At 45.1% G+C, this 25,813-nt stretch overlaps 1 protein-coding gene across 1 annotated transcript; it reads left to right on the forward strand.

Annotated features, from left to right (window-relative positions):
* Nucleotides 1-446: 446 nt before the first annotated feature.
* LOC119452841 (transmembrane protein 184B-like) lies at nt 447-24,768 on the forward strand. The gene is given in 11 exon segments (XM_037714794.2): nt 447-676; nt 5,126-5,364; nt 6,934-7,096; nt 8,271-8,361; nt 10,577-10,652; nt 12,101-12,192; nt 12,769-12,938; nt 14,763-14,876; nt 14,879-15,012; nt 15,348-15,631; nt 22,330-24,768. Coding segments are annotated over 10 exon segments (1,392 nt in total). The 5' UTR covers nt 447-676; nt 5,126-5,133; the 3' UTR covers nt 22,367-24,768.
* The last annotated feature ends 1,045 nt before the right edge of the window (nt 24,769-25,813 follow it).

Here is a 25,813-nt window from a genome sequence, read left to right on the forward strand (position 1 = left end):
CAAAAATGCAAGGTGTCTCACTTACAATCCAGATGATGTCACAGGGAGTGCTCAGTGCCTTTTTACGGTTTTCGACTGACAGGGCTATGTTCGATTGTTGTTTGTGCTGCAACAAATATGTGCCAATACAGTCGATGACATCAAGCTTCTCGACGACGGTGGAACAATACATTGATGGACTAGCAGACGAACTTCCGCTCCGCACTAGGTGACGCCTAATGGGCAGTTTAGAAATTTTGGTAAGGAACAAAAATGAACTCCAATAGTCTTAAGTTTGTTTTTATTGTCAACTTTGTTCTCTGAAAGTATGACACCTTGTTGCAAATTTTAAATACATAATTATTTCCCAGGTGGCGCGGTCTGTTTTTCTACTTCAGTGCGTGTAGTGTAGTAGTGGCCGTGCCCGTACCTCCACGCGTATTTTTCTGCGCATGCGCAGTTTCCAAACCGCGACGCCTGATGCTTTGGTTGGTGACGGACGACGACGTCGGGTCCGAGGAGAGATGTGTTCGCTATGGTTTTTCAGCGCCGTAGGAGCGTAATCTGGAAGCTGGTTCACCCAAATTGCGTCGCAGCGGAGCACTTCACGGGCTTCGCATGTGAATGAAATCGACCCGACGAGGCCGCAAGGCTTGACAACAACATCAGCCGCCGTCGACTACCAACAGCCAAGGAGGTGAGAAGGAGCACGGCTCCGTTGGTTGGCCCAGTTAGGTTTAGAGCCGCGGTCCGTCACTCGGTCGCATATTTTGGACTACGAGCGCGTGGGAATTAGTTCGTTCGGCCCGTGATAGCGATCAAAGTTCTGTCTGGTGTAAACAGTTTCGGTTAGGCGCCTGTTGCGAGTCGCGCTCGCTGTCCCGCGATCACTGCCGTGCGAAACAAGCGACTCGTCGGTTGCTGTGCTGTTGACACTACGGCGGCGGCGGCGGCAACGTTTGGAGTGTGTCATCGTGTCGGCTCCGCGGCACTAAAGTGTTACGTAAACAGTGTTAAACGCGTCTAAACAAGACGGCATCCGCTCGGCCGTGCTTCGGCGTCCGTTTAGAGCGTCAGCGTTGGCCCACTGCCGCAGTGATCGCTACGCTAATTGAATATTTTAGTCGATTGAGCGAGCGAGTGAGCGGCGGCGGGCCGAGCGTCCGACCTTGGGTGTTGCAGGAATCGCCTTGCGTGCGGCAACTTCTTTCCCGCTGTGCCTCTGGCGAATCGCGGCTGTCAGCGGTGTCGCAGGTGAGGCCGTCGCGTTCTTGTTTTGTTTTTTTGCGCCTGGTGACTAATAACCGCGCCTCGTCAGCTAAGTCGTCGGGGCTGGCCTTCCATTCACGCACTTTCTTTTGCGAGCTTGCGTCGATCGCTGGCGGTACCCGCCCCCCTGTTGTCTCTCGCCCACTTCGAGAAGCAATATACACGTCAACGACGTCGTCGTTGGCCCCCCAACCGTGGCAGATAGCTCGACCGAGAGAAGAGATGGAAGAATGGATGGCGTAACGAAGTCGTGCTCGCACATGTAGACCGTGTCCTCACGACGCGTTCATCCTCGTATGTCGTGTCGCGACTCTGCATGTTGTGCGGCTCCTATAGTGGCCTTTTGTTCTTATTATTGTTCTTTTCACGTAGCTCCCCCTCCCCTTTTTCCGGTCCGCCGGCGGTCGTAGCAGACGAGTTCCTTCTGCATCATTTCACACGACGCTCGTTCCTCGATTGCCGCGTAAGCCCCCCGGAAAAGTAGCTACACTGCCGCTGCCCTACGGTCGTGCGGTTGTTCGACTTAAACGCGTTCCACGCGCGTTTCTTTCCTCCGTTTTAATTCGAGCGCTCCGCTTAAAATAGCGGTCCGTGCCAACGTCAGAGCCGACTTGTGCGCCGATAATAAATACATCCCCCCCCTTTACCACCACCACTGCATTACATCCTACCTTCTTTCCTTTTAGCCGCCGCGTATTTTCTGCCGCGTCGGCTGCACTTACTTTAGATCTGCATGCAAGCAACAAAGGTTTATAACAGACGCCCTATTTATATGTACCCCCACAGGTCAGTGGCCTTGCCTGCTTTATACAGCACGTCTGCAATGTTTTCGTAGTAGTGTCTTGCAGACGACGCACGATTTCGTCTGCAAAGCACTTCGCTACGAATAACAACTAGAGAAGGACTTGCTTTAATTTCTGCTGCTTCGCAGTTAAAAATGTTGCTTTTGTTTTGTTCTCTAGGAAAAATTGCGACACATATTATCAACTTGTTGATGTGCCATAACAATGTTTCGTGGTGTCGTGATTCTCTTTCTCTTTAATACAAGCATTTTCTTTTTAACTTCTTCTTTTGTGCTGACAACAGCATTCAGTGTGCCTGTGCTACTGTTGGTTCCATTGATTTACATTCAATGGCAAGGCTGTTTTGATTTTTTGTGGGTCGGCCTTCCTTTGCAAGGCCTGTCAGCCAGATCGCTTGCTATTGTTCCTTGTTTGCTTGTGAATGGCAATGAGTGCTTGTGACCGATGGGGTGACGTCACCTGTCTGGCAGGCACAGCCTTCGCTATGGCCCGAAAACACGCAATAATTCGTTTGGAAGAGTTCCATGTCTTCCGGTCCGTCCTGACAGGTTTCCTCTCGAGCCATGTTGTATTTTTTTTTTTTTTCCTGTACTTCTAGACGCAGTCGCTACGCCTGTTTCAGTAATTATCATCATTGTTTATCACAATTAAAGTGGGCAACTATTAATGCCCGTGCCACATAGATAACATTAATGGCACTCGGAGTTCAGGACCTTAATTTTCATGATGTTACTATAAACCCGCTGCTACATGCCCATTCTTTGTGGCATAAAATGACACAATGATGATATCTGTGGTGAAAGCAGCACGCTTGTTTGCCAATCACAGTATCATGAAAAATTTTACTCCCATAATCACATGGGCACTGTTTGTCACGATTGAGCCTGATCTGAATTGAATTGCTCAATCGCAATTAGCTCCCTTGTGCAAGTGGCGTAAGTGAGCCAATCTCAATAAAAAGTGTCCTGTGTGACCGGGGCATAAAATTACTGGGTGATAGTTTAAAGGGACTGACAACTGGCCAGAATGTGTTGTGAGACGTTGATGGAAATGAAATGACCGTGATTTATAGTGATGAAATCGAGCACGCTGTTTGCGATTTAAGTAGGAATAATAATTTTAAATTGGAAAAACAAAGTCTCTAAGAGCCAGTAAGTGGCGCGAACTGGCTATGAAGTCTTGGTACTTCGGATGTAGTACATGAGATTACTGTACGAAAGTTGGCTGTTATGAAGTACCGCATACTTATTAAGATTGCAGATCGTATGTCATTAAGCTTTTGCACTTTATTCTATGCGTATTACAAAGTGACTAGGCTTCAAGATTGTCATGTGATAGTCTCACTTAGTTTCTGTTTGTTTCTTTATTTGCTTCACGATTCCCACGCTGGTTGAACTGCCATATTTGCAGCTGTCGTAGACCACTAGCGCCAGACTTCCCCCTAGTGATTTTTGTAGGAAACTCTATGAAAACCATGACAACTGCAAGCAAATTAGCTGTGTCGTGGTTTCCTTAGCTTTGATGCTTCCAGATGCTCAGGTGGCTGCAGTGGAACTATGAGGCCGACAGGCTCCGGCTATCTTAGCGGCTTGCAAAACTGTACGATAGCATTGTGTTCTCTCAGAAATATATAAATGATATGGCTGGCATGTGAAGTGCACGCTTATCTGTCACGTACATTATTGACTCCTGATGGTAACAGGGAAAATGACATTATGGTTCCTGTTTGTTCTGTGACGGTAAATGGGGTTTCCTGGGCCCAGAAAAAAAAAATTGGGAACCTCCATTCCACACAATGATGAGAGGGGCTGCACACCTAGTACAGTCAAACAGATATATTGAAAACAAATACAATGAATTATCGGATATAAAAAAGGTATTTCTGCGTCAGATGACACTGCATCTTAACAAGGTTGGACTGTAGTAACCGTACAGCTAGTTGCATATGCACATGCAGGTGTACTCTCAGCCTTCAATAATTGATTGCCCTAAAAGGATCTCGAGAAAGAGAATGCACAAGATTTTAGAAGCCATTGCCGTATAAAATAAGTGGGGTGATTTCTGCGTTCGCGAGTTTTTCTTGTTACCGAAGAGAAAGTGCTGGTGTACCGTGAGGATGATTTCTAAATGTAAATTTAATGTAAATGTAATGTAAATAATTTACAAGTTTTTGTTTTCTTTTACTTCGTGGAATGTGTCGGATTTTCACAAAAAACATTATAGTTACTGTACTCCGTTTCATACTTGTCACACAATGGAACAGAACGCTCATCCTTTGTTTACACCCTCCCCTCTCTGTGATTGCATTTTTGGCCCTAAATTCATTACTATTGTTCAACGCAGTGGGCGCTACGGAAATGGTGCGCTCCTGGAAGTCCTACTCGGCACATTTTGCACTGTAGCTGTTTCTGATCTGTGATGCTTTTTATGAAATTCCAACTTCATATATTAGAACCACAACGCGTAGGCGTAAGGTTACGTCAAATGGCATATTATTTGCGAACCTTCGTACTTCCAGTATACGACATACTACGTTTTCGTGGCAGGCGATGCACTCTGGCGGCTGGTTGCAGGAACGTGCCACTCCGCTCGTTTGGTTGTAGAAAGGTTCAGATCTGTGATGCCTTCCCCATGGCAATTACGCCATATTACGCTACATAAAAGTGTGCGACTCAATATTTCATCGACTTACACGGTACATGCCTGTATCTTCCCATCATACGGGACACATTAGTTTTTGGTCACGAATTCGATCAGTTAGGCAAGACTTTGTAGACAATTAGCATTGAATTGCCTGTTATGCATGAAACTTGGTAAGTGGTTGTTGTCTGCTTCGTGTCCTAATGTAAGCATGATTTCCTTAATTTAGTAGTGCACAATGGATGACCCGTATTAGGGCTCTGTTGCCATGTGGTAGCTGGGCCAAGAGCGATGACGAGCAAGTAACCCTTCTAGTCTTGTATTTAATGAAGTTTGTTTTATTTATTTCCAATACGTCAAGGAACGCCGAGGGACATGAGCCGCCAAGTCTTGAACTAACGACCGCAGACAGTGACTGAGGTTTCGTGCGACAGGTGCCAGGATGAGTAGCAGCAGCACGGTGACGCCCCCTGGCGTCACGGGTGGGCTGAGCACGGCGGCCAGCGTGGCGAGCTCGTCGGTGCTCCCCGTGGTGCTGGCCACGGCCAACATTACGGCCGAGAACGCCAGCCAGGTGTTGGAGGACCTGCCGCCCACCTTTCTGCAGACGACCGGAGCCCAGGCCCTGTCCGGGGCCTTCGTCTGGACCGCACTCATCATCACCTGCCACCAGGTGAGCGCACCTTGAGAGCCCCAATGTCTCTTTTTTTTTTTTTTTTTGCTTTGAGCACTCTGATCAGCCTGATTGGCAGAAATCCGTTCAGTCGAACTTCGATAAAACGAACAAGGACATAATGAGTTATTGGCTGTAACAACGGTGACAAATATGCACTTAAAATGAATATCGAATATGACGAAGACATTTTATGTCACATGAGACTTTGCTATGACGAGGTTCGATTGTAGCATACTAGAGTCTTGGATTGTAATACGAAGCATTCTCTGCCTCTTATCGGGCACTTTGCAGTAGGTAGGTCTCGCCTTGTTTGGGGCCTCCTTGTATAAGAAAAACTACCTGTTCGCTGGTGTAATTTGAACCGGGGAGTCCCGCTCTACAGTAGCGAGATGTTCCACCCAATCGGCCATAAACACATGCCTGGCTCGAGTGAATAATGACCTTACTATTTTCCATCCCTCATCGAAGGGAGCTCTTTGAGGCAGTTGGCACGCGAGTCATGTCACTTAACAACAACTTGCTTAAGAGCAGGAGTGACAATACACCGCCTTTGGGATCGATCCAAGTTACTCAGTCACTGCTTTCGGGGTCAGTGCAGGTCGTACCTGAACAGGTTGTAACATTACATTGACAGAGTGCAATAGATTATTTGCCATGCTATCGCCATGATGGTATTGTCATCAATGTCGTGCTGTTATTGTCGTCGCCATCATTAAACCATCATCATCGCCATTGCCATTGTCATCACACACACACTTGCGTCACACGCTGTTGCTTTTGCAGAACCCCAAAAGGATGCTAGGTAGCCAGCTATTTGTGAAATGCTCACGTAACATTGATTCCCACTGCATGTGCGACCTGCATAACTTTTTAAAACATTTTTTGCTTCTTACGATGTACTAACGTCATACGAAAGGTGAACAGGGCTAAGATCTTGGTGAGAGCTAGCCATGGTAGTTGCAGACACCTTCATTGCTCAGGTCCTTCTGCTCACAAGTGTTCCTACACCATCACTGAATCTTCCATTCATGGGATTTCTTTGCATTGTCTTGCAGGCAGTCCTCTATCATTCCTACAAACTTTTGTTTTGCATTACAACGAAAGAAAAATAAACAAAATGTGTGGACACCAACAGAAATGAACAAAACAGCGTCAGCATGATAGTTCACTCATCAGTGGATGTATGATGATGAAAAAGCTTTATTAAAACTTAAATGGCTCATCAGCCTGTAGGGTAATGGGGTTGGGGAAGCAGGAGATATCACTGCATCATTGCTTTGACGCATCATAATGATAAATGGCGATGATGACGCTACACTGTCGGCAGGGCCAGCTATCGATGCATGCTTCCCCGCATGATTACATCCTGCAGAGGATGCCCAATTCTGCGACAAAGGCGTACAACGCACGTGTCATGTTGCTCGGGTCTTGCTCATTATCCTAATGTTTGTTAATTCGTTGTCGTTTGCTATGTCGTTATCCTGCAATGTGCTTTCTTGTTGCTTATTTGCACAGGTAACTGCCAGTTATAATCGATTACTGTCACACGTAATGTATTGTGTGCAGATCTACCAACACCTGCGGTTCTACACGTTGCCGACAGAGCAGCGCTGGATTGTACGGATACTGTTCATAGTGCCCATCTACGCGTTCGACTCGTGGCTTAGTCTGCTCTTCTTCCGCGAGAACTACTACATCTACTTCAACAGCGTTCGCGACTGGTACGAAGGTGAGCCGAGATCATTGTTATGAAAGCAGTAGCTAGCTATCTGTAACACGCATCTAGCTTCTACCTGCGTCTGCAGAAAGGCAACTGAGGTGAACTAACGAATAATTTAAAGATTAAAAAAAATAATTATGCCTGCTTTAGGGCACAATTTCGAAAGGATACAAATACACAGTTGAACAATTTTTTATTGTTTGATCTTTTGGACTCGTCAAAAGTGCATGGCCTACTTGTGCAGCAGCGACACCAACTTATCGAATCAGTATATAACTTCAGTCGCCATTGCGTGAATATTTAATGAAGACACTTTACAAGCATTTGTGGCGCAGATCATTTTAGCTGCGACTACATAGAGCAGAATGCCTGCTGACAACATTCCTGCAGCGTTCTTACAGAGCATATCCTGCGAATCCTAAAACAGTCAATGTCCTCAGTGTTCAAACAATTTTTAGTATTTTTTTGACAAATTTTAGTAGTAATATTATTCAAGGTGTAAGATTGGCAGGTCTAGTGCTAGCGAACACCACAGGAACTGTTTTCTCGAGGGTGCTCATTAACGCTTTCTTCTTGCGGAATGGGTTGCCGCCGACAACAAAAAGGTGTTGCGCAGCAAAAAAAGGAAGAGAAGGAATAAAAAGAACGATGTCGGGGCTTGTCTCGTAAACCCGACGCGGTCCCTTGGCTCTAGTATGGGAGAAGGCGGGAAAGGTACATCGCTTGCGGATGCTACTCAAGGCAGAGGGATACAGTGTCTCTCTTGGCAGTCACGCTCGCCTCCAGGCGGTATGGTAACAGGGCATTTCATTTCTTCCATCTCGTCCAATGATAAATCAATGTGAAAAATTATTTCAGTAAAATTATTCCTAGACAGCGTTTTCAAACTTCCAGTGTATAACTGTAATTTCCAACGGGGGCCTGATGAGAGGAGCCATTTAAGCAAAACTTCTGTGGTGATAATTGATAGTCCTTTCTGGTTAGTTTCAGAAACTACTCTTCCTGCGAAGTTTCCTCTCTCTCTGTTCCCAGAATGTGAACAGTTGGGCATGCTGCACTTCTGCACTGTGTTCAACTACCCCTTTTTTTTTTTCTTGTTTGCTGGAGGGAATGTCATCTGCTTGTATCTTTTCTGAAAAGCTCTGAGTGCTCAGTTTCAATTGTCCTGACCCTTCTGTTCCAGCTTTTGTGATCTACAACTTCCTGAGCCTCTGTTACGAGTACCTGGGAGGCGAAAGCAACATCATGTCCGAGATCCGGGGGAAGCCAATACAGTGAGTGGTGGCTACTTCTTGAAGGCCTCGTTCGATGTTGTTTGCCCATGGCTAAAATAGGCCTGTTGGCGTGGACATTTAAGAGATTCTCAGCTTTTACTAATACTATATTTGCTCAATTCTAACGCACACCATTCTTTCTGAGGAAATGGGGTCGAAAATTGGCTGCGCCGTAGAATCGCACACTGTACCAAAACATCATAGGATTAGCTAGTGTCAATGTCAACTATGTCATCACAAGGTCGCTACAGCTTTGTGCAAGTCGGCGATGACAGTGCTCTGCTTTCATTACAAAAGCTCGCTTTGGGAAGTTATTTTGCATACTAAACTTGCGGTAACAGATTCGCATGACATGTTTTTTGGGTTCTGCAGACTTTTATACATTGCAGGACAAAGCTTGCGAAGTAGTTAGTTGAGGTGCGAGCCACCATCTTGTTCTCAATGGTTGCGGAGCTGTCAAGAAATGATGAACATTTAACACAGTAGGCCACCCAGAAAACATGTAGTCATATACCACAATAAAGAGCTGCCTGATGGGGAATGACAGACATCAGGTGTGAATAAATCATGCAAACACATTCTGTCAGGCTACTTTCATGTTACAAAATTGTGTGAGCAATTTCTCCTTCTGGTGGCAATTAATTCTGTCAAATGAACATTTAGTTTTGCCACAGTACTTATACCTCAAGTTTACAGGTTGTGGACTCTGTGTGAGAACGGTCTGTAAGAACATCACATGCGAGAATATCAACTGTTTCACGTCTAGCATACTTGGAAAGCACCGATTCAGCCACGTGAAATGTATGCTTGCTATAAAACACATTTAAAAAAACAATGAAAAAAAGTGAACCCACTATACATGATGACATATTGATACTGCGAGCAGACGCCCTAACATCTGCCTTCCAACTGGTTTTACTAAAACGACTTGCACATAGGTCCAATCAGAAGGGCTTTAAGATGTTTGCTACTGATTTTAAATATGGTTATTTCCATAAGTGCTTTTGCATTTTGAGTAATATTTTTCTTGGCGTAAGTCGTGCACACAGTGGTACCTGGAGGGGTTATTCATTTGGATGCACATGATTTTCGTACCTTGAACTGCTAAAAAGTGCATGGCATGTTAGATTCGAGGATGCACAAGAATTGGGTGAATAGAGTATTCTTACAGATTTATTCATTTATTTATTTACCATAAGAGCCCCTTTTAGCGCATTACATTGGGTGTGGTATATGAAATCCAAATAACTAATCTAATGATAGTGTATGAGTTGTTTGCCGCAGATTATGTAGTTGCTTGCTGCTGTGGCCAAGTGGCTGTGACGTTGTGTTGCTGAACACGAGGTCGTGGGCTCGATTCCCGGACCCAGCGGCTGCATTTCTATGCAAATGGAATGCAAGGATGCTCATGTGCTGTGCTTTAACGTGCACATTAAGGAACCTGGGGGGGGGGTCAAAATTAATCCCCGGCCCTCCACTATGGCGACCATCATAACCTGTTTGTTGCTGTGAGACAATAAACCGTATTATTTGATTCTTGGATTTGATGCATACTCGCTATGAATAGTAGTAGTAGTCATTGCGTATTGAATATTAAAGCAAAACATAGCGTTACTTCTCATTGGGCTTTGTAGAGTTGCCCCAGCCTGCCTTGCAAAGCTTCCGCAGATATGCACTGTTTCAGCAACTTCATCATCGTTCGTCATCATTTATTCAGCTAAGAGAATCCTACAAAAGTGTATGCAAAGATTTGAATCCCTAGCCAATGGTTATCTGGGATCCATTTAGTATAGTAAGTACATTGTGAAAAAATACATGCAGGGCATAAAGGAGGTACACTGTATAGTATACTAGATTGTATCAGAGAAGGAAATTATAGTTAGCGCTACAGAGAAGTGTTGCAAAGTATAATTTGAAATAAATATTGAAGTTGGGGTTATATTTCACGTCAACAGAAAGATTGTTCCAAATAGTGAATCCAGCGCTACAAATCGATCTTTTCCTCTATACATTTTTATCTTGTGAGTGCAAGAAATTACAAATTACAGTGTTGTGCGTTATATCCTTATAAAATAAAGTACGAAGTATGGAAGGGATAGTTTTAACAGTACTGTCATGTATCATTAGAGCCGTGTTAAAGTCTAATAGTATGATTTGTAATGGTTTGCTGTTTCTTTTCTTGCTTTTGTGATGATGCTCTCGGTCTCTTTTTCAGACAAAGCTTCTGGTATGGCACATGCTGCCTTTCAGGAAAAACGTATACCATTGGCTTTCTGCGATTCTGCAAACAGGTATGCCATTTTTGGGGCGCTGGATCGTGCTTCCTCATACTTAGCAGATGCCAGTGGCTTTAAGGGGAAGCTTTAGCTCGGGGGGCTCCTACCTAGATACATTGGAAAGGAGAAATCGTTTTTCTCGGCAACCACTTCACTGAATTGGATGATGTTTGTTACATTTCAAAAAGAAAGTTAAGGTCTAGTGACTGTAGGAAGTTGATTTCCCATTTAGGCCGTTGGTATTTTTATAAATATTGTTGAAAATTGCAAAATCTTTTAGAACAACGAAACTATAAAGTTTACAACTCTGTAACTCAGCAGTGAAAAACGGTACAAAAATTATGTAAGCATTCTAACAAATCCACATAAGCTGTAAATCAATATGCCATATTTATCTGCTATGTGACTTATTAGTTCACAGAGTGTACGTAAAATTGATGCTTACAAGGGTTTTGCAGCAGTCCTCGTCACAAATTGGTAGCTTGATTCAGAGTGGCTTATTACTATAAGGCATGGATTTTGTGTAACAGGTGCAATTTACATAATTATGATGGTATTATTGCAGAGTCAGAGGGTTAAACTTGATTCTGCAGTTCCCCCCCCCCCCTTCTCTTTTATTTGGTATTCAAGAACTTTTGTAAAAAAAGTTATGGCCTATATGTAAAACTTACCCCATTGAGTGAGCACATCTACTTTTAAATGCAACAGACCTCATCGAAATTGTCACACTGAATGTCTCGTGTGTATGTATTTAAATAGGAGCTCCCGAGTTAACGTTTTCTTATAGGCTCTCAGAAAATTTTATGCAGCACAGCTCTGAAGACTTGTTCATCCTTTGGTATTCCTAAAAGCTCTCAGTGGAGTGCTTTACACAGTGAGAAAGCTGCCAGCAAATAGTTAACACAATTATATTAGTTAAGAGATCTAGGTTACAAAATTCTCACAAGAAAACATGAACGTAATGGGCTCCCAAAGCCAAAAGCTTTTAGAGTATAAGACCTTGGAAAAAAAGAAGAAAGAAAAGCTATTTTGTTTTCTGTAATGTATTCGCTCAAGGTAAAAGTTTAGTGCATAGTGCCCTTGCTGGTGAATGTGCAAAGCCGGCTGAGTGGTGAATGGTGACAGTATTTAGCATTTACTCGGGATTCCTGACTCCAAAAATGTTTTCAGCCAGCTGCACTGTTAAAATCGGTCCACAAAGGCAGTCCACAAGATAAGGCTGTCGATATATGTACAGAAAGGGAAAATGTAGGGAATCATACTTAGAACAGAGAGAACAATAGTACAACTGTCGGAGTTGTGCACATAGCTGTTAATGTGTTACAAAAGCCAATTCATAACCACTCACCATAGGAGGCATAAAAACTGCGAAGAAAATCATAAACAGATTGACTCGAATGATGCTGGACCAATTGTGCGTCAGGCCATTTAACGAGGACTTCCACTTTTGTTTGTCTTTTCAGGCGACCCTGCAATTCTGTGCAGTAAAACCGCTCATGTCTGTGATCACGCTGATTCTACAGCCCTTCGGGAAGTACTCCGATGGAGACTGGAGGTACATAGCCTTTCTCACTCTCTAATCGTCATCGTCAGCCCATTATATGTCCACTGCAGGACGAAGTCCTCTACCAAGCGATATCCAATTACCCCTGCCTTGCATCAGCTGACCCAGTCTTGCGCCGGCGAATTTCCCAATTTCAACACACTGGCTAGTTCTTAGCCATCCTCGATGGCACTTGACTCCCTTTATCCCTCTCCCCCTTTGTTTTTGTAACTCTTAATATATTAGAGTTGTATAGCTTCTCAAGGAGAGAATTTTTAGAGTGGAGCATTTCTTATGAGTTTTTGTTGAGTTTTTGATTTGACAAGCATTTCATTCGAGTTCAAGCATTTGAGTTGAGCAATCATCTTTCCAGTTCATGTTATCTGCTTCTTTTTGTACCACTTCAGCACTCCCGCTTGCACAAAATTTTTGCACCAACTAGCCCAGCAATTTTATTGTCCTGAAGTTTTCTTTGAATTTGTATTGAGCATTTCTTTAGTTTACGTAGTGTTTCAGTCGAGTTAGCCATGAGCTTCAGCATCCTGTGTAATGCTGGCTTCTGCTTGTCCATCTGGCGTGCGTGTGCAGGCCAGACAGTGGCTATCTGTACATCACGATAATCTACAACATCAGCGTGTCACTGGCGCTGTACGGCATGGTGCTGTTCTACTTTGCCACGAAGGACCTGCTGGCACCCTTTGACCCCGTGTGGAAGTTCTGCACCGTCAAGTCGGTCATCTTCCTCTCTTTCTGGCAAGGTGATGACCGCGTGCCTCCATTTTGCTTTTCAGAGGACGCTTGGGGCATTCCTTAAACGATTACTGATGCATACAGCCAGAAGAAATGTGCATCCGCCTTGTTAACTTCTTTATGAGCAGCGTCGTCATACTTAACCTTACCGTGATGTCGGCGAATTTTGCTGTGTCATAACATTGTGGTAATCCATGGCGGAAAACAGCACTTAAGACTAGAAGAAAGAAGACAGCATGAACGCTGTCCTATCTTTTTCCTTCTAGTTCGTGTCGTTGGTGTTGTTTTCTACCATGGATGCATACCAACGAGCTCGCCTTCAAACCCTCTTAAGTCGTCATAATGTTGATTTGCCAAGCCTGGCGTTTCGAGACAAACTTTAGTATCAAATTAAGATACCTTATTGCAACCTTTATACTGTCGAACCCACTTATAACAATATACAAGTGGCACGAAAATTGCATTGTTATAGCCGATAATTGTTATAACCGGGCTGCATGAAAAAAAAAAATGGGGAATGGCAGAGCTGTTGTGAGAAAACTACAATGGCGGGGAGTCCAGTGCCCCTCCCTACCTCCTTCCGCGTGTAACAAGCTGCGGCTGTCAGTGTTCAAGAATGGCACTGCTATAGTAAAACCACATTAATTCGGATTTCACGGGACCGAAAAAACTGAATTTCGCATTATCGAGGGTATCGAGAAAAGAATCAACAAATGCTTTCTGCGTCAACATGCTTTCATTTATTGATTGAATCAGCAAAATCCTGTTTATATTTTGCGTAATAGCAGTGCGGAAATTGCAATTGTCGTCATCTCGTGACTCATTAGCCCTCGCAGCGGCGATGGCGTTGTGACTTCTGTTACAGCGCAGCCGTCTTTGACACGCTTTTCACTACCACGCACATCCCAATTTTTTCACCAGTGTCGCCAGGTCACCGCCCAATCGCGATGTAGACAGTGCTCTTCATCCTTGACAGCTTTGCACTGAGTAAAAACAAAACTATTGTTTGCCACAACCGCTGCAGACGAAACCGTGGTCGCTATCGATGCGATCATGGATGGCGACTACTCAGTTATAAAGGCACGCGGCCGGCTCGCGTACCGAATCAAAACGAAACTACCATTTGCCGCAACCGCTGCGGACGAAATCGCGGCCGCTATCGATGCGATCATGGATGGCGACTACGCAGTCATGAAGGCACAAAGCGTTCCGGCTTTGCTGTCATTCAAGTACGATTTTCACTGGTAACTATGGCGATGCGAACTCCATTGCTTCGTTTCGGTGGACGCTATCGCCACTTTTCTTGTTTCGGAGGGTGGCGCGGAGTAGAGCTATGGGCGCAGCCCATTCGTGTTCGGAAGGGTGGAAGGGCGACGGGAGAGAGGCAGGAAATGCGGAGAAGGATGGAAAACAGTGCGCGGCTGTGTGCAACGGCTCGAATTCCTTTTTTTTTTTTTTTTCGTTTTTTCTGAGAGTTTGCATTCTATTCCCTTTCGGCACAGACACCCAGTAGCCAGACTTCATCGTTATAACAGATAATGCGGCATGGGGCATTGTAGTAAGCGGGCTATTTCACCATAGAAAACATACAAAAATAGACAGCTTCTCATTGTTATAACCAAGATATGTCATCCTTTTATGTGCAAGAAGCCTGCAGTAACGTTTATACACCTCCGAAAAAGTGTTACCTAGTACTCCCTTAACACGACAACTAGGTTTTCCGAAAGGCAGCTTTCTTGGGGAGAAATTCAATATCGTTATGACGGGGGCTGCAATAGTCGCACCTGCGACCAAAGTTTCACATCAGTGTGTACTGTCGACGCTGTTTGCAGGGGTCTTGCTGGCAGTGCTGGAGAAAGCGGGGCTCATCTCTGCCATCAACGCCAGCGGCATGGCCAACACGGCTGCGGCGAGCGCCGGCACCGTGTCGGCCGCCTACCAGAACTTCTCATTTGCATTGAGATGTTCTTTGCCTCGCTGGCGCTCAAGTACGCCTTCCCTTATCGTGTCTACGTGCAGGGATGCCGCGCTGATGCGCAGGGCCGGTCGGTCACCATGCAGAGCATCTCTTCTAGCCTCAAGGTGCGCTTTCGACGTTGCGAATGCTTCGTCACACCAATTATGTCTGTTGTAGGACCTTCTCCGGTATAACGTCGTGATAACGTCAATGACTCTAGCTCCAGCATTCAGAGGCCAACTTTAGTATCAAATCGAAATCTTAATGGGTGTTTCCCGATCCTTCATAATTGCTAATCGACACCTTTTTATGTGCGTCTGTGGCAGAGATTATACGGCATTGAGCGTATCTCAGTGCGCTTTTAAATTGCACAAAAATGGGAGAAAGAGGTAAAGAGAGAGAGACTTAATTCCAGAGCTCCGCCCCCGTCGCTGATGCATTTCCCTCCTCCTGCCCGCAGGAAACGATGAACCCGAAGGACATAATGAACGACGCCATCCACAACTTCCACCCGCAGTACCAGCAGTACACGCAGTACGCGGCCCCGCCCAATCGCCACCACCACCTCGCCCGCGGTGGCGGAGGGGGCGGCAACAACGACGACTCGCTCCACGGCGGAGGGGCGAGGGCCACGCACTCGACCAGCGCTGCTCCGTCGGCCAACGGAGGCCGGCCACCCACGCGGGGCCGTAACCCGGCCTACAACGAGAAGACCACCCTCCTTAGCTCCGACGACGAGTTCCAGTGAGTTGACGACGACGGTGATGGCGACAAACGACAAGCCAGTGCTGCTTCGTCTCCCGCCACTCCCCCCCACTTCTCCGCATACGCACGCACACGTGCAGCCAGTGATTCCCACTGGCTCACTGATCTGATTTCTCTCATTATTTTCACCCACACTCTCGGTTCTCGGCGTTTCTCGCTTGGTGTCCGCTGTTTGTGGTCTGGGTGTTTTAAAATGCTTTCTTCTTCCACATTAGGTTGACTGAGGAAACGAGTAGATTCCTTCATAGCGACTGTTTGGTGAAGAATAGGCTAGCTCGTTCAAGACATCTAACGAGGCAGTCTCGGTTTTAAAAGCCTGCTCAATTTTCATAGAGGAAAGCATTCGGGAGCGAACGAAGCCCACTGTGCTCCCGACAGCACTGAAAAATTTCACGCCCAAGGACTTGTGAGAAGCAAGGAACACGGCACGGAATGAGGGCATTCCAGGTTTTTTACACGTCTTCTCCCAGTATTTTGATGGTCACATTTTTGACCATCTCTTTTTTGCCTTAACAGCCAGGGTTTGCAAAAAAAGCAACGTTGGGCGTCCCACGTGTCATTTAGTCACCTCAGATGTTAGGTTCACAACGAGAATGCGTGTGCAGTGTTAAAGAAACATTTTTTTATAACTTAACTACGTGTGTTGTCAATCCACACTGACCAGTTTAGTCAAGAAGCAGTGCCGGCGCCCCGGCCGAAAGTCGAGGTTTCCCATAAATGACGAGGTGTTTAAGCATGAGCGGGCGAAATTTTTTTATTTGGGTTCAAGCGAATCTCAGTCTTGTGTCAAGATCGTTCGTTTGTTTCTGTGCAATAACCAGTTGTCACAGGTAATTTGCATACGGTGCGTGTAAAGCTTAGTTGCTAAAGAATATGCTGCACAGCTTGCATATTCTCGCTGAATAGTTGCTGTGTGTAGTCCTCTCGGAGCATGGCGAGAGAAACTGCAAGATGACTTGGTAAAAAAGAAGAATCGGACTATCACCGCAGCCGCCAACAGATCATTGCCTTTCTTAGGGCTGCGTCGCAAACTTTTTAGTTACTTTTGTGATGGCTTAAAAAGCCAAGTGTCACACTCATTCTCTCCCTTCTTCTCACACTCACAGTAACAAAACCATGTCTGGAGCCACACAAGCAGATTGTGTTTCCCGAGTGACCGTGCTTCGTTCTCTATTGGCAGGGACGTGCCGTATTTTCACACATGTAACTCGCTCCGTAAATTTTGCACAAATTCAAATACAGCATGCGAGTTACGCGAGGTTCTTGGGTAGCTCGCTCAATTCTCACAGCCTTGAAGCTGCACCTGAAGGCAAAATTCGCTTACAGACACAGTGCATATCCTGTTCAAGCAGCATCCCGCTTCATCAAGAGAGAACCAGTGCGGGCTGTTTCATCTCCTGTTAACCGTCTCTTGCAGTTCCTTCCGTCAAGTTCTTGCCAGCGGAGTCATCCTTACTGGTTTTCCTTCGTGCTGCTCCTTCATTTTCCAGTTGCGTTTGATATTCCACATTCCAACAGAGCTTGCTTGCAGGATCTCCTGCGTGGCTGGACTTCCCTTTCTTCATTCTCGTCACTTTCTCAATGTGCGGATACTGTGGTCAAATGTTTGTTGCTTGTCACACCGCTGGATTGCACTTAAAACCTGCAGCACACAGTAGCTTTGTGGACCCAATGCTTGAGTTGCAATGCGTGCAGCATGTGTCGTCGCTACCTCAGGGTAAAAAAAATTGACAGCTCTTCTGCCAGGGGCATTAAGTTGACGTCTGTTTCTTCTGTAACGGTGCACCCTAACGAGAGAGTATCGTGAATCTGTGATGCATTCGGAATCCGGCGCTTTGTTCACAAACTAGAGCCTTAAATGGCAGAGAACCCAACCTTTCCCCATCTAATATGAGTCACAATTTTATCCCTTTGAACTTTTTGAGTTGGAACTACAAATGATACCTGCCTCAGTAAGCCTACTTAACTTTCTTCTTCTTGCGGGCTCAAACAAAGCTGTTTATTTTGTTCTGCTGCCCCACTTGATCAACATCTTAGTTTTAAGAACAGCTTAGATTTTATTCGAGTACTTCTCGTGTTTGTCATCTTTACTACACGCAGCTACCGATCACGCGATGAGATATTGACGCCCTTTTGATGAGTCGCAAAGACGGGAGCATCGCACGCTCGGAACGTTTTCCACAGCTGCTCCCGAGACAATCCTCATGCCCGCTGTGGCGCCACTGAGATTAACACTCGACTTTTTGTTGTTGCTAAGCACGAAGTCGCGACGCACACTTATTGCGCACACCTCACGCGATCACTACGTGCAGTCTCATTTTATTTTCGTTGGCTCGAACATGCCGCAAGCTGTCGGCATGTCGGCCACTCACGAGAGATTATCATGGCGGGGGACGTCGTCTGGAACGAGTCTGAGCCAAAGAAGGGAAAAAGGTCGTTCGTGCCGTCGTCAAAACTGCATCTACGAAACTCCAACGTGATGGCCGCCAACCTGCGCAGCTATCCAGAATCCGGCTCAAAAACTAACCGAAAGCCGAGTCGTTAAGCCAAGGACCGCACTCGCCACGGGCCTCCCACGGTCTTCGGAAGTTAGCCGAGATCCACTCGCGAACTGACTCTAGACACTCGAACTCGATTACCTCTGGTCACATCCCAAGGCTTCTTGCAAGCCGTTCACACGTTGGCTAGGAAGCCGGTTACTCTCAGAGTCTGGCCCCCGAGACGTTTTGCGCAGGCAGACGACGCGCTTGCCTCTTTTGGCAGAGGTCCCCTCTGCGGCCTCGTTGTTGTCTACATTGTTGCTGTTGTCATCTCTCTTGTCTCTCTCTGTTTTGTTTCTTCTGGATGTCCTCTCTTGTCTCTGTCGCATAGGCATGTGAACAGTTGCGTCTCGAAACCGCCGGCACCGAGGAAACGGTTGTGTTCTGCCGGATCTGTCGCATCGATGGCACGAGCTTTCGTCTAGTCCTCGCACGCACTTCATTTCTGTCCGAAGGGCCAAGGTTGACAAAGATCAACCGGGCCCTGCCTTACATATATGTTGTGTACGCCTTGGGTACTTTCACTTGCTCTGTTTTGTGTCTTCAGTGTTGCGTTTTTTTAGCCATGTGGTGCAGAACACTCGGAGGTAGTCGTCTGTCAACGTTTATTGGGAAATGTTTCAGCCCCCGTAGTGTGCTGTCGTTAGTTCAAATTGAACCCCCGACAGCACACTACGTTGAATATAACTGCTGAGATGCAGCAAGCTTGCCTGTGCTGTTTTGTCGTCACTTTCGGTGTTAGGCCGTGATTGAAAAAAGTTTGCCACAGGACTTTTTCCCATTTTTCCTGTAGCACTCCCAACAGTGCGAAGTTTGAAGGGAGTGGGACACGTTGTCCCTCCAAATGTGAGGGCATGCGGGACAACAAATATTTTGCAGGCACCCTTATGTGTGGCCCTGTGGCAGATAAAGTTGTTCCGAGCAAGTAGCCTTGGAAACTGCCAACAAGGACTAGAGGCAGGGCCTTTTCACTGTAGTTGTCAAAGCAAATGTATAAAATTGATATTGCCTCACCAAATTGGTGAACGGTAGGCAGTGGCACTGTAGAGTGAATGCATCAGTCAAACTGACCGGCTCGCCATCAGTACTAGGGCTGCGTCTGACTTCTGTTTTTGTGTCCGCAGAGAAATGTTCTGCAAAACAATGTACTGTACTGTAATACTGTACAGTACATCTAATACAAGCTACAACTAAGTGTTCTGCATCACTTCGGCGCTGCAATTGCCTTGTGTAATATCCGACTGCTGCACCTGATGTTGTCATTGTCCTTTTGTTGTCACCACATGTCCTCCTATACTATGTGCTTGGTTTGTCTGTCGTCACTGTCCCCTGTGCCCATCTCCGAGCAAGTTGTGGTTTAATTGAAAACGACCTATTTGTGAAAGACTGGCCATCAATGCACTGCTGGCATTTGATGCCAATGCGTACAGTTCTGTGAGTCTTGCACACAATCATTTGCTGGGCAAACAGCTTTCAGCTTGAGAGCACTTTTTTATTGCTGGCTTTGCTAGCATTTTAACGAAGCATGACCTTATGGGGAACACACTGCACAGGAAAACTGAAACACTGATTGAGGCTAAAACGTGCTTAATTAAATCAAGAAATGAAATCACAGCGTCTAATTAGACTAGCTGTGAATGATACTCGCTTTAAGCTTCTAACGAAATGTCGCAAAACTAATGGAGTTCAGAATGTTTAGAAGTCCAGAGAAAAAAATAAAAAGATATGGACCTTCGGTTAAACTTTCTTCTTCTTGCTTTGTCATTGCCAAATGGTTGTATCAGTGCTTCTATGTCATTCTTGCAAGACTGGAAGCTGTTGATTGAAAACTGGAAGTGCTAGATTTGAAATGGGAATGAATGCAGTGTGTTTTACATTGCGTCACATTTATGTGCCGTTTTCTTTGTCAATGTGTTCCCACACAGGCCGTTAGCCTAGCTGGCTTCTGGTGTTGCCATGCCATCGCATTCAGTGTAGACAAAGTAAGGTCAAGGTCTTTGCCGAGAGAAAATGGACGATCTGATACAATGTTTTCCCTCTGAACAAAAAAAGTGACAATTCTTTTTGGTGATATACTATAATAGTTAGTCATTTTTAATATAGACAGGAGGTGTTTGACAGCATATCGTTGATCACAAACTTGTGCAACTATGAGCCCTGGTTTTGGGTGTGCACCAACCGGTGTTGCCGGTATCTTTGTATTTATTACTCTTTTTTTTTCTTGCGCTTTTGTGTGCCATTGTCTAAGCCTGACTCTCTTGAATGCCAGGCTCTTTTCCGTACAATGGACTGCTGATAGACCAAAAACTAAACAGCCAAACATTTTAGAGCGCTACTTTGTCCACTTTTCAATTTTTGAAGTCAAATTTGACATGTCTCATTTGACTGGATGCATTGCTGATATAAAACTGGTCACTCAATATTTTTTTATTATTTTTTTTTCCTTTAAAATTTTTTGTTCATCAGTAGTCCACTGCGTGTGTAATATACCACCACTGCCATCTACCTACTTGTCATTTGCTTTTCCATTTTAGGAAATCTCATTGGCCTTTATTTTTTATGTTTTAGTTTTAGTCTGTTTCCCTAAATTCTGAAGTTTCCATCAAGTTGCTTACACTACTACTTTTGTGTTATGGAAGGCAAGAAAAGAGTGTAGGGGGGTCACATCACTGTTGCACATAGATACCTAAAGGTCATTCAAGTTAAATCGGCTTGCTTTTAAATTTAACGAGTTTATTATTAACGGTGCTAGCTTACAAAGGAGCATCGTGAGAACTTACCGCTTCGGATATTGCTTCATCGCATGTTTTTTTGTTTGCACTACGGGCTACTTTCTAGCAAGCTCCTAACAAAGATGACATTAATTAGCTGCTTGCAACAAGTTTATAGAATGTTTTGTGGGCACGGTACTTAAGCTCAGGTTTGCAGTGCAGCTTACCCGAATAAATGGCCGCTCACAGTGGCCATTTGTGACTCTTTCTTTGGCTCATTGTGCACAAGGCACGGATTTCTAACTTGTCTAATTTTAAACAGTGAAGCTTCTGAACAACCACCTCTGCCGTACAGAAATTTGTGCTGAAGACCGGTGAAGCCAGAAAGTACATACCATGCAAGACACAAGTGCAGGGAGGAACAGACAACAAAGTGTGATTTGCTATTCTTTGTTACTGCAAAAGGTACAGGTCTAAAGAAAACCAGACGACGCAGCACCTGTGTCGTCTGCCAGTGCATGTGTCGTCTGCTCTTCTCTGCTCTTGTGTCTTCTGTGCTAGCACCATTTGGTTTTGCATCGTGTACCAATTGGCTACATTGTGGCAGGGACCAGTCTTGCAAAACAGTACCCTACTACGAAAACACTAGAGCAGGGAGGAGCACACACAGTGTGATGTGCTATTCTTTATGCTATTGCACACAATGCAGGGATAAAGAAAAGCAGACGACATGGCACCTGTGTCGTCTGCCAGTGTGTGTGTGTTGTCTGCTCTTGTCTTCTGCGCTAGCATCGCTTAGCTTTGCATGAGGTACCAAACCGGCTCCGCAAAGGTGAAATGTGGCACAGGGACGCCCTGAGCACTTGGTGAACTGTGTTCAATACACTTACTTGCATGCGGCTAGAATATGGTAAATGCAATCGCCTAAGAAACTCGCAGACGTGCTGCACTGTATCGTGTTTTAGCCTGGCACTATCGGTTTGTGGCACTTGTTAAACAGTGCTGCTCGCACTGCAAACGTAACGGTGTAGCAGTGCCTTGCATATTTTCTAATTCCGTTTTCTTATCGACGCATGCATTGCATGTGGCTGTGACATTGTTCTAACGCAGTAATATATATATATATAAACCCTAATTTGTACAGTCGGCATCAAAAGTTCATGGACCACGAGAAATGAGAAAAGGCTGAACATTTCTGCAGCCTGGGCATTTGGGCTGGCATTCAAATTTACAGCCTGTATTAATGGGAACAGTATATGTGAACATCCTATTGTGTGGTTCTACTGGCTGCAGTCGCAAACTGCTCGAAAATTCTGCGTTTTCTTAGGCCATGCAGTCCGTGAACTTTTGATGCAGGCTTCTTGCACGCGGCGATACATGGCAGCAGAGGCCTCTAGGGGTTGGTGTCGGCTAACCGTCTTTTCAGAATGATGCAGCGAGGCAACGACGCATGCCGTTTTTAGCAAACAAGTGACCGGGACGGACTTCGCCGCTGCAGTGTGTCAACTTGACCGTGCGTGCCGCCTGCCTGCTTCAGTGCATGCCTGCCTGCCGCCTCTCTTCCTCGGTCAGGAAGGGCGTTTGCTTGCTCACGAAGCCTCTCTAAAGCAGAAACAGTGTGGAAACTGCAGTGCAAATTCTAATACAACCAACGTGTGCGTGCAAATGAAATCGCTCCTGACACTGTCGTCGTCTCACCACCGACTGCCTGGGTCGTTAAGGGTTGCATCGTCCACCGTCACCGATGTCGGGTGTCATTGTTTGCATGCGCATGTGAGTGCCCTTGGTGTCTGGTGCTGAGCTGTACTGGCCGGCAGTCACCTTCCCATCCCGACATGGTGCAGCAGATGCATGTTTTTTTTTTTTTTTTTGAATAGCCAGTCATTTTTTTTTCTTTCGGGTCTGTCACAATAAACGTGGAGAGATGCGGCATAGAGCCGGTGCAAAAGAGAAGCCATCCTTGGCTGGCTAGAACCACATCTACTTCTTTTATTCGTGAAACATTCATTCATAAAATGAGCATGTTTTTTTGTTTTTTTTAGCGAAGTTTGTAAACTTCTTGTACGTGCCCGGTAATGTGCAATGAAGGTTTCAGTGTGATATTCAGGGTTGGTTCGACCAACTGGCTACAAATTCTTTCAAAGTTTTGTTTGATGTCTCGCTTCTGTTGTGTTAGAAGAGAGCCAAGACTGAGACAGTTATTGCTCCTGTTCTATGCTGCATCTTAGCGGGTCTTCAGAAGAGCATGTCTGTCAGCCCGACGGGAAAAAAAATGAAAGGAATCTGTTCCGAAATGTGGCATTACCGTTTATTTGATGCAGTTTCATGGAACGAACCTTGCTATGTCACTGTCGTATTAGGCAAGAAACAACGTCCACCCGTGCGTTTTTTACACTCCTTCATCCATTTTGCATCACCCAAGTTTATCATTCACAACTGCCAGTGGTAGATCATTTGTTGTACAATGGGAGCTTGTGACTGAGAAAAATGTAGCCCATTTACTTGCTGCAAATGTTCACAAAAAAAGATTGCAGTTTTAAGTCGTCCGGTGTGAGAACAGGAAGTAATTTGAAGGAAACTGTTTTGAACCAGCACTCCGAGGAAATTCTGACGTTACTGGCAGCTGTTGAACAAAAGAAGGTTGTAGTCGAGCATAGTCCCAGTCGCTTGGCCATTTCCTGAAATCAAAACTACACTTAACTTGCGTTTAGTTATAGGCAGTTTTCTTACTTAAGATTTGTATCCATCTGATATGTTATCTACCATGTTGGTGCGAATGAAAAATGGCTCTGTTCACCCCTTTTTCCTTTTAAAACATTTTTGTGTGCCCTCGCTTTTGTAATTGTCTGTGTGGTGGCGTCAAATGGCAGCTTAGAAGGCGAACGCAATCGGCTCGTCCACGGTTGGAAGACAGTGAGTGGATGTTGTTGTTAAATGTTTTACGGTGAGATATAGTTGAGCAAGAGAGACCAGTGTTTGCTGAAAGGTCGCGACTCAAAGGAAAACTCCCGGGTCGCAGTGGGTGTTTCAAGAAATGAGGGGCGCACAGAGGGACCCTTTAATGATGCTTTGTAAATAGTAAAAGATGCTTAAAAAAATGTGGTGATCTGTCTTGTGGAGAGAGCCATTTTATGTGCTTGTGTTTGTATAACATGCTCGTGTAAATGGAATTCGATACGTCCACCGCCTCCGTGTGTGACGCTGGCTTCTTGAAAACACATTTATAGTATGCCACTCCCCCCCCCCCTCTTTTTTTTGCACGAATGCTATTTAATGTTTCCAGCGTGTATGACAGCTACTTAAATTTTGAGAACAAATGCTTAAAGTGACAAAATTTTTTTTTGCCCCCCCCCCCCTCCCCCCACGTTTTATTTAGTGCAGCTTGTGATGCGCTTTTTACGAGTTCAGTGCAAAAAGATGTTTGCTGGGCCTTGTTTGTTGAAACCGCAGCTCACGCAAAGTCTCTTCACCGACGTGATGCAGCTTTATTTTGAGGGGATGTTGTTTTTGCTGGCTGTTAGACTGCTGCTAGAACAAAAGCTGTGTATAGATATAATCCAAGAGAGATGTTATAAGGCCTGCTTCGGTTCACCTGTGAAGGAATCTGGGGCCATGGGAAAGGGGAAACTTTATCTGTGCTCTTCCTTTTTTTGTGCTAAGGGCTGTGTATATAGTGTATGTACACGGAGGTAGGAAACCGTGTCGCACATGTCTGCAATTTTTTTTTTTTCCCTCCCCGCCTTTGCACTTGCGTACATGGAAATGCTTCAAGTGTATATCTGAACAAAGTGTGTTCTGTATAGAGAGATGTTATGCTGGTTATGCTTGTATAAAGTATATAACCCAAATAAACACTACGTACTGATGGCATGTTCCCTTGGGCAATGAAAGGGCATATCACTTGCTGTTCTGCTAGACAAAGCTCGTCACTGGTGCATCCCTAAAGCGATTTCTACAGACCACCTCAAACTCTATCAAGGAACGCCAGGTAAGGTGGGACAAGTGTACTATACAGTTACAGGAGTGTGCCGGCGTGGAATTCTTTACGTCTTTTTTTTTTTTTTTTTTTCAGATTACGTTCAAGTATCTGAGCACCCAGAATAAAGTACTATAACACTTGTTATTGAGAACCAGTTTCGGTACGCATACAGGCAACCTATGCATCTTCTCTTGGCGAAACAATGGCTCGCTTAGTTCCTGCGATAGCTACGGCTTCCATGCGCTTTACAAACAATTTCGTTGTACTTTTATTGCTAGTAAATGTCGGCAAAATTTGCTCCGATAATGTCGATGACGCAAAGTCCAGCACTTTGAGACTAGCTTTAATTTCCCAACCTCCATATGTGGCAAAGTGTCATCTTGTTACTTGGAAGGAATGCGTTGCAAGAGTTTATGGTAAATTCAAAAATATTTCTGTACTCTTTAAAGATTACGAATGGCATATTGTATAAAGTATATACCCAAATAACTGCGTACTGATGATGTGTTCCCTTGGGCAATAAAAGGGCATATTGTTTTGTTTTGCTAGACAAAGCTCGTTACTCGCGCATCTCTGAAGCAATTTTTGCAAACCTCCTCAAACTTTATCGAGGAACGCTAGGTAAGGTAGGACACTTGTACTTTAAAAGCTAGAGAATTACAGGAGTGTACCGACACAGTTGACTTGCAGTAATTCAAATTGAGGTAATTCAAGGCTTGACTACTAAACTTTCAAGAGCACATTTCAAAATGTTGGCCAGCCCACTGTTGATGGTGCCCAATTCAAGCAAGGCTTTTCGGAAAAGTTGGGGATTTCAGACAAAATAATTTTTGCCCACAACACCAAAATTGCGATCCAATTATAAGGCACGCTGTAGCGGGGGGGCTCTAGAATAATGTGGGCCACCTAGGGTTCTTTAACGTACACGTAA

This window comes from Dermacentor silvarum, chromosome 5, assembly GCF_013339745.2.
Source record: "Dermacentor silvarum isolate Dsil-2018 chromosome 5, BIME_Dsil_1.4, whole genome shotgun sequence".
NCBI lineage: Eukaryota > Metazoa > Arthropoda > Arachnida > Ixodida > Ixodidae > Dermacentor > Dermacentor silvarum.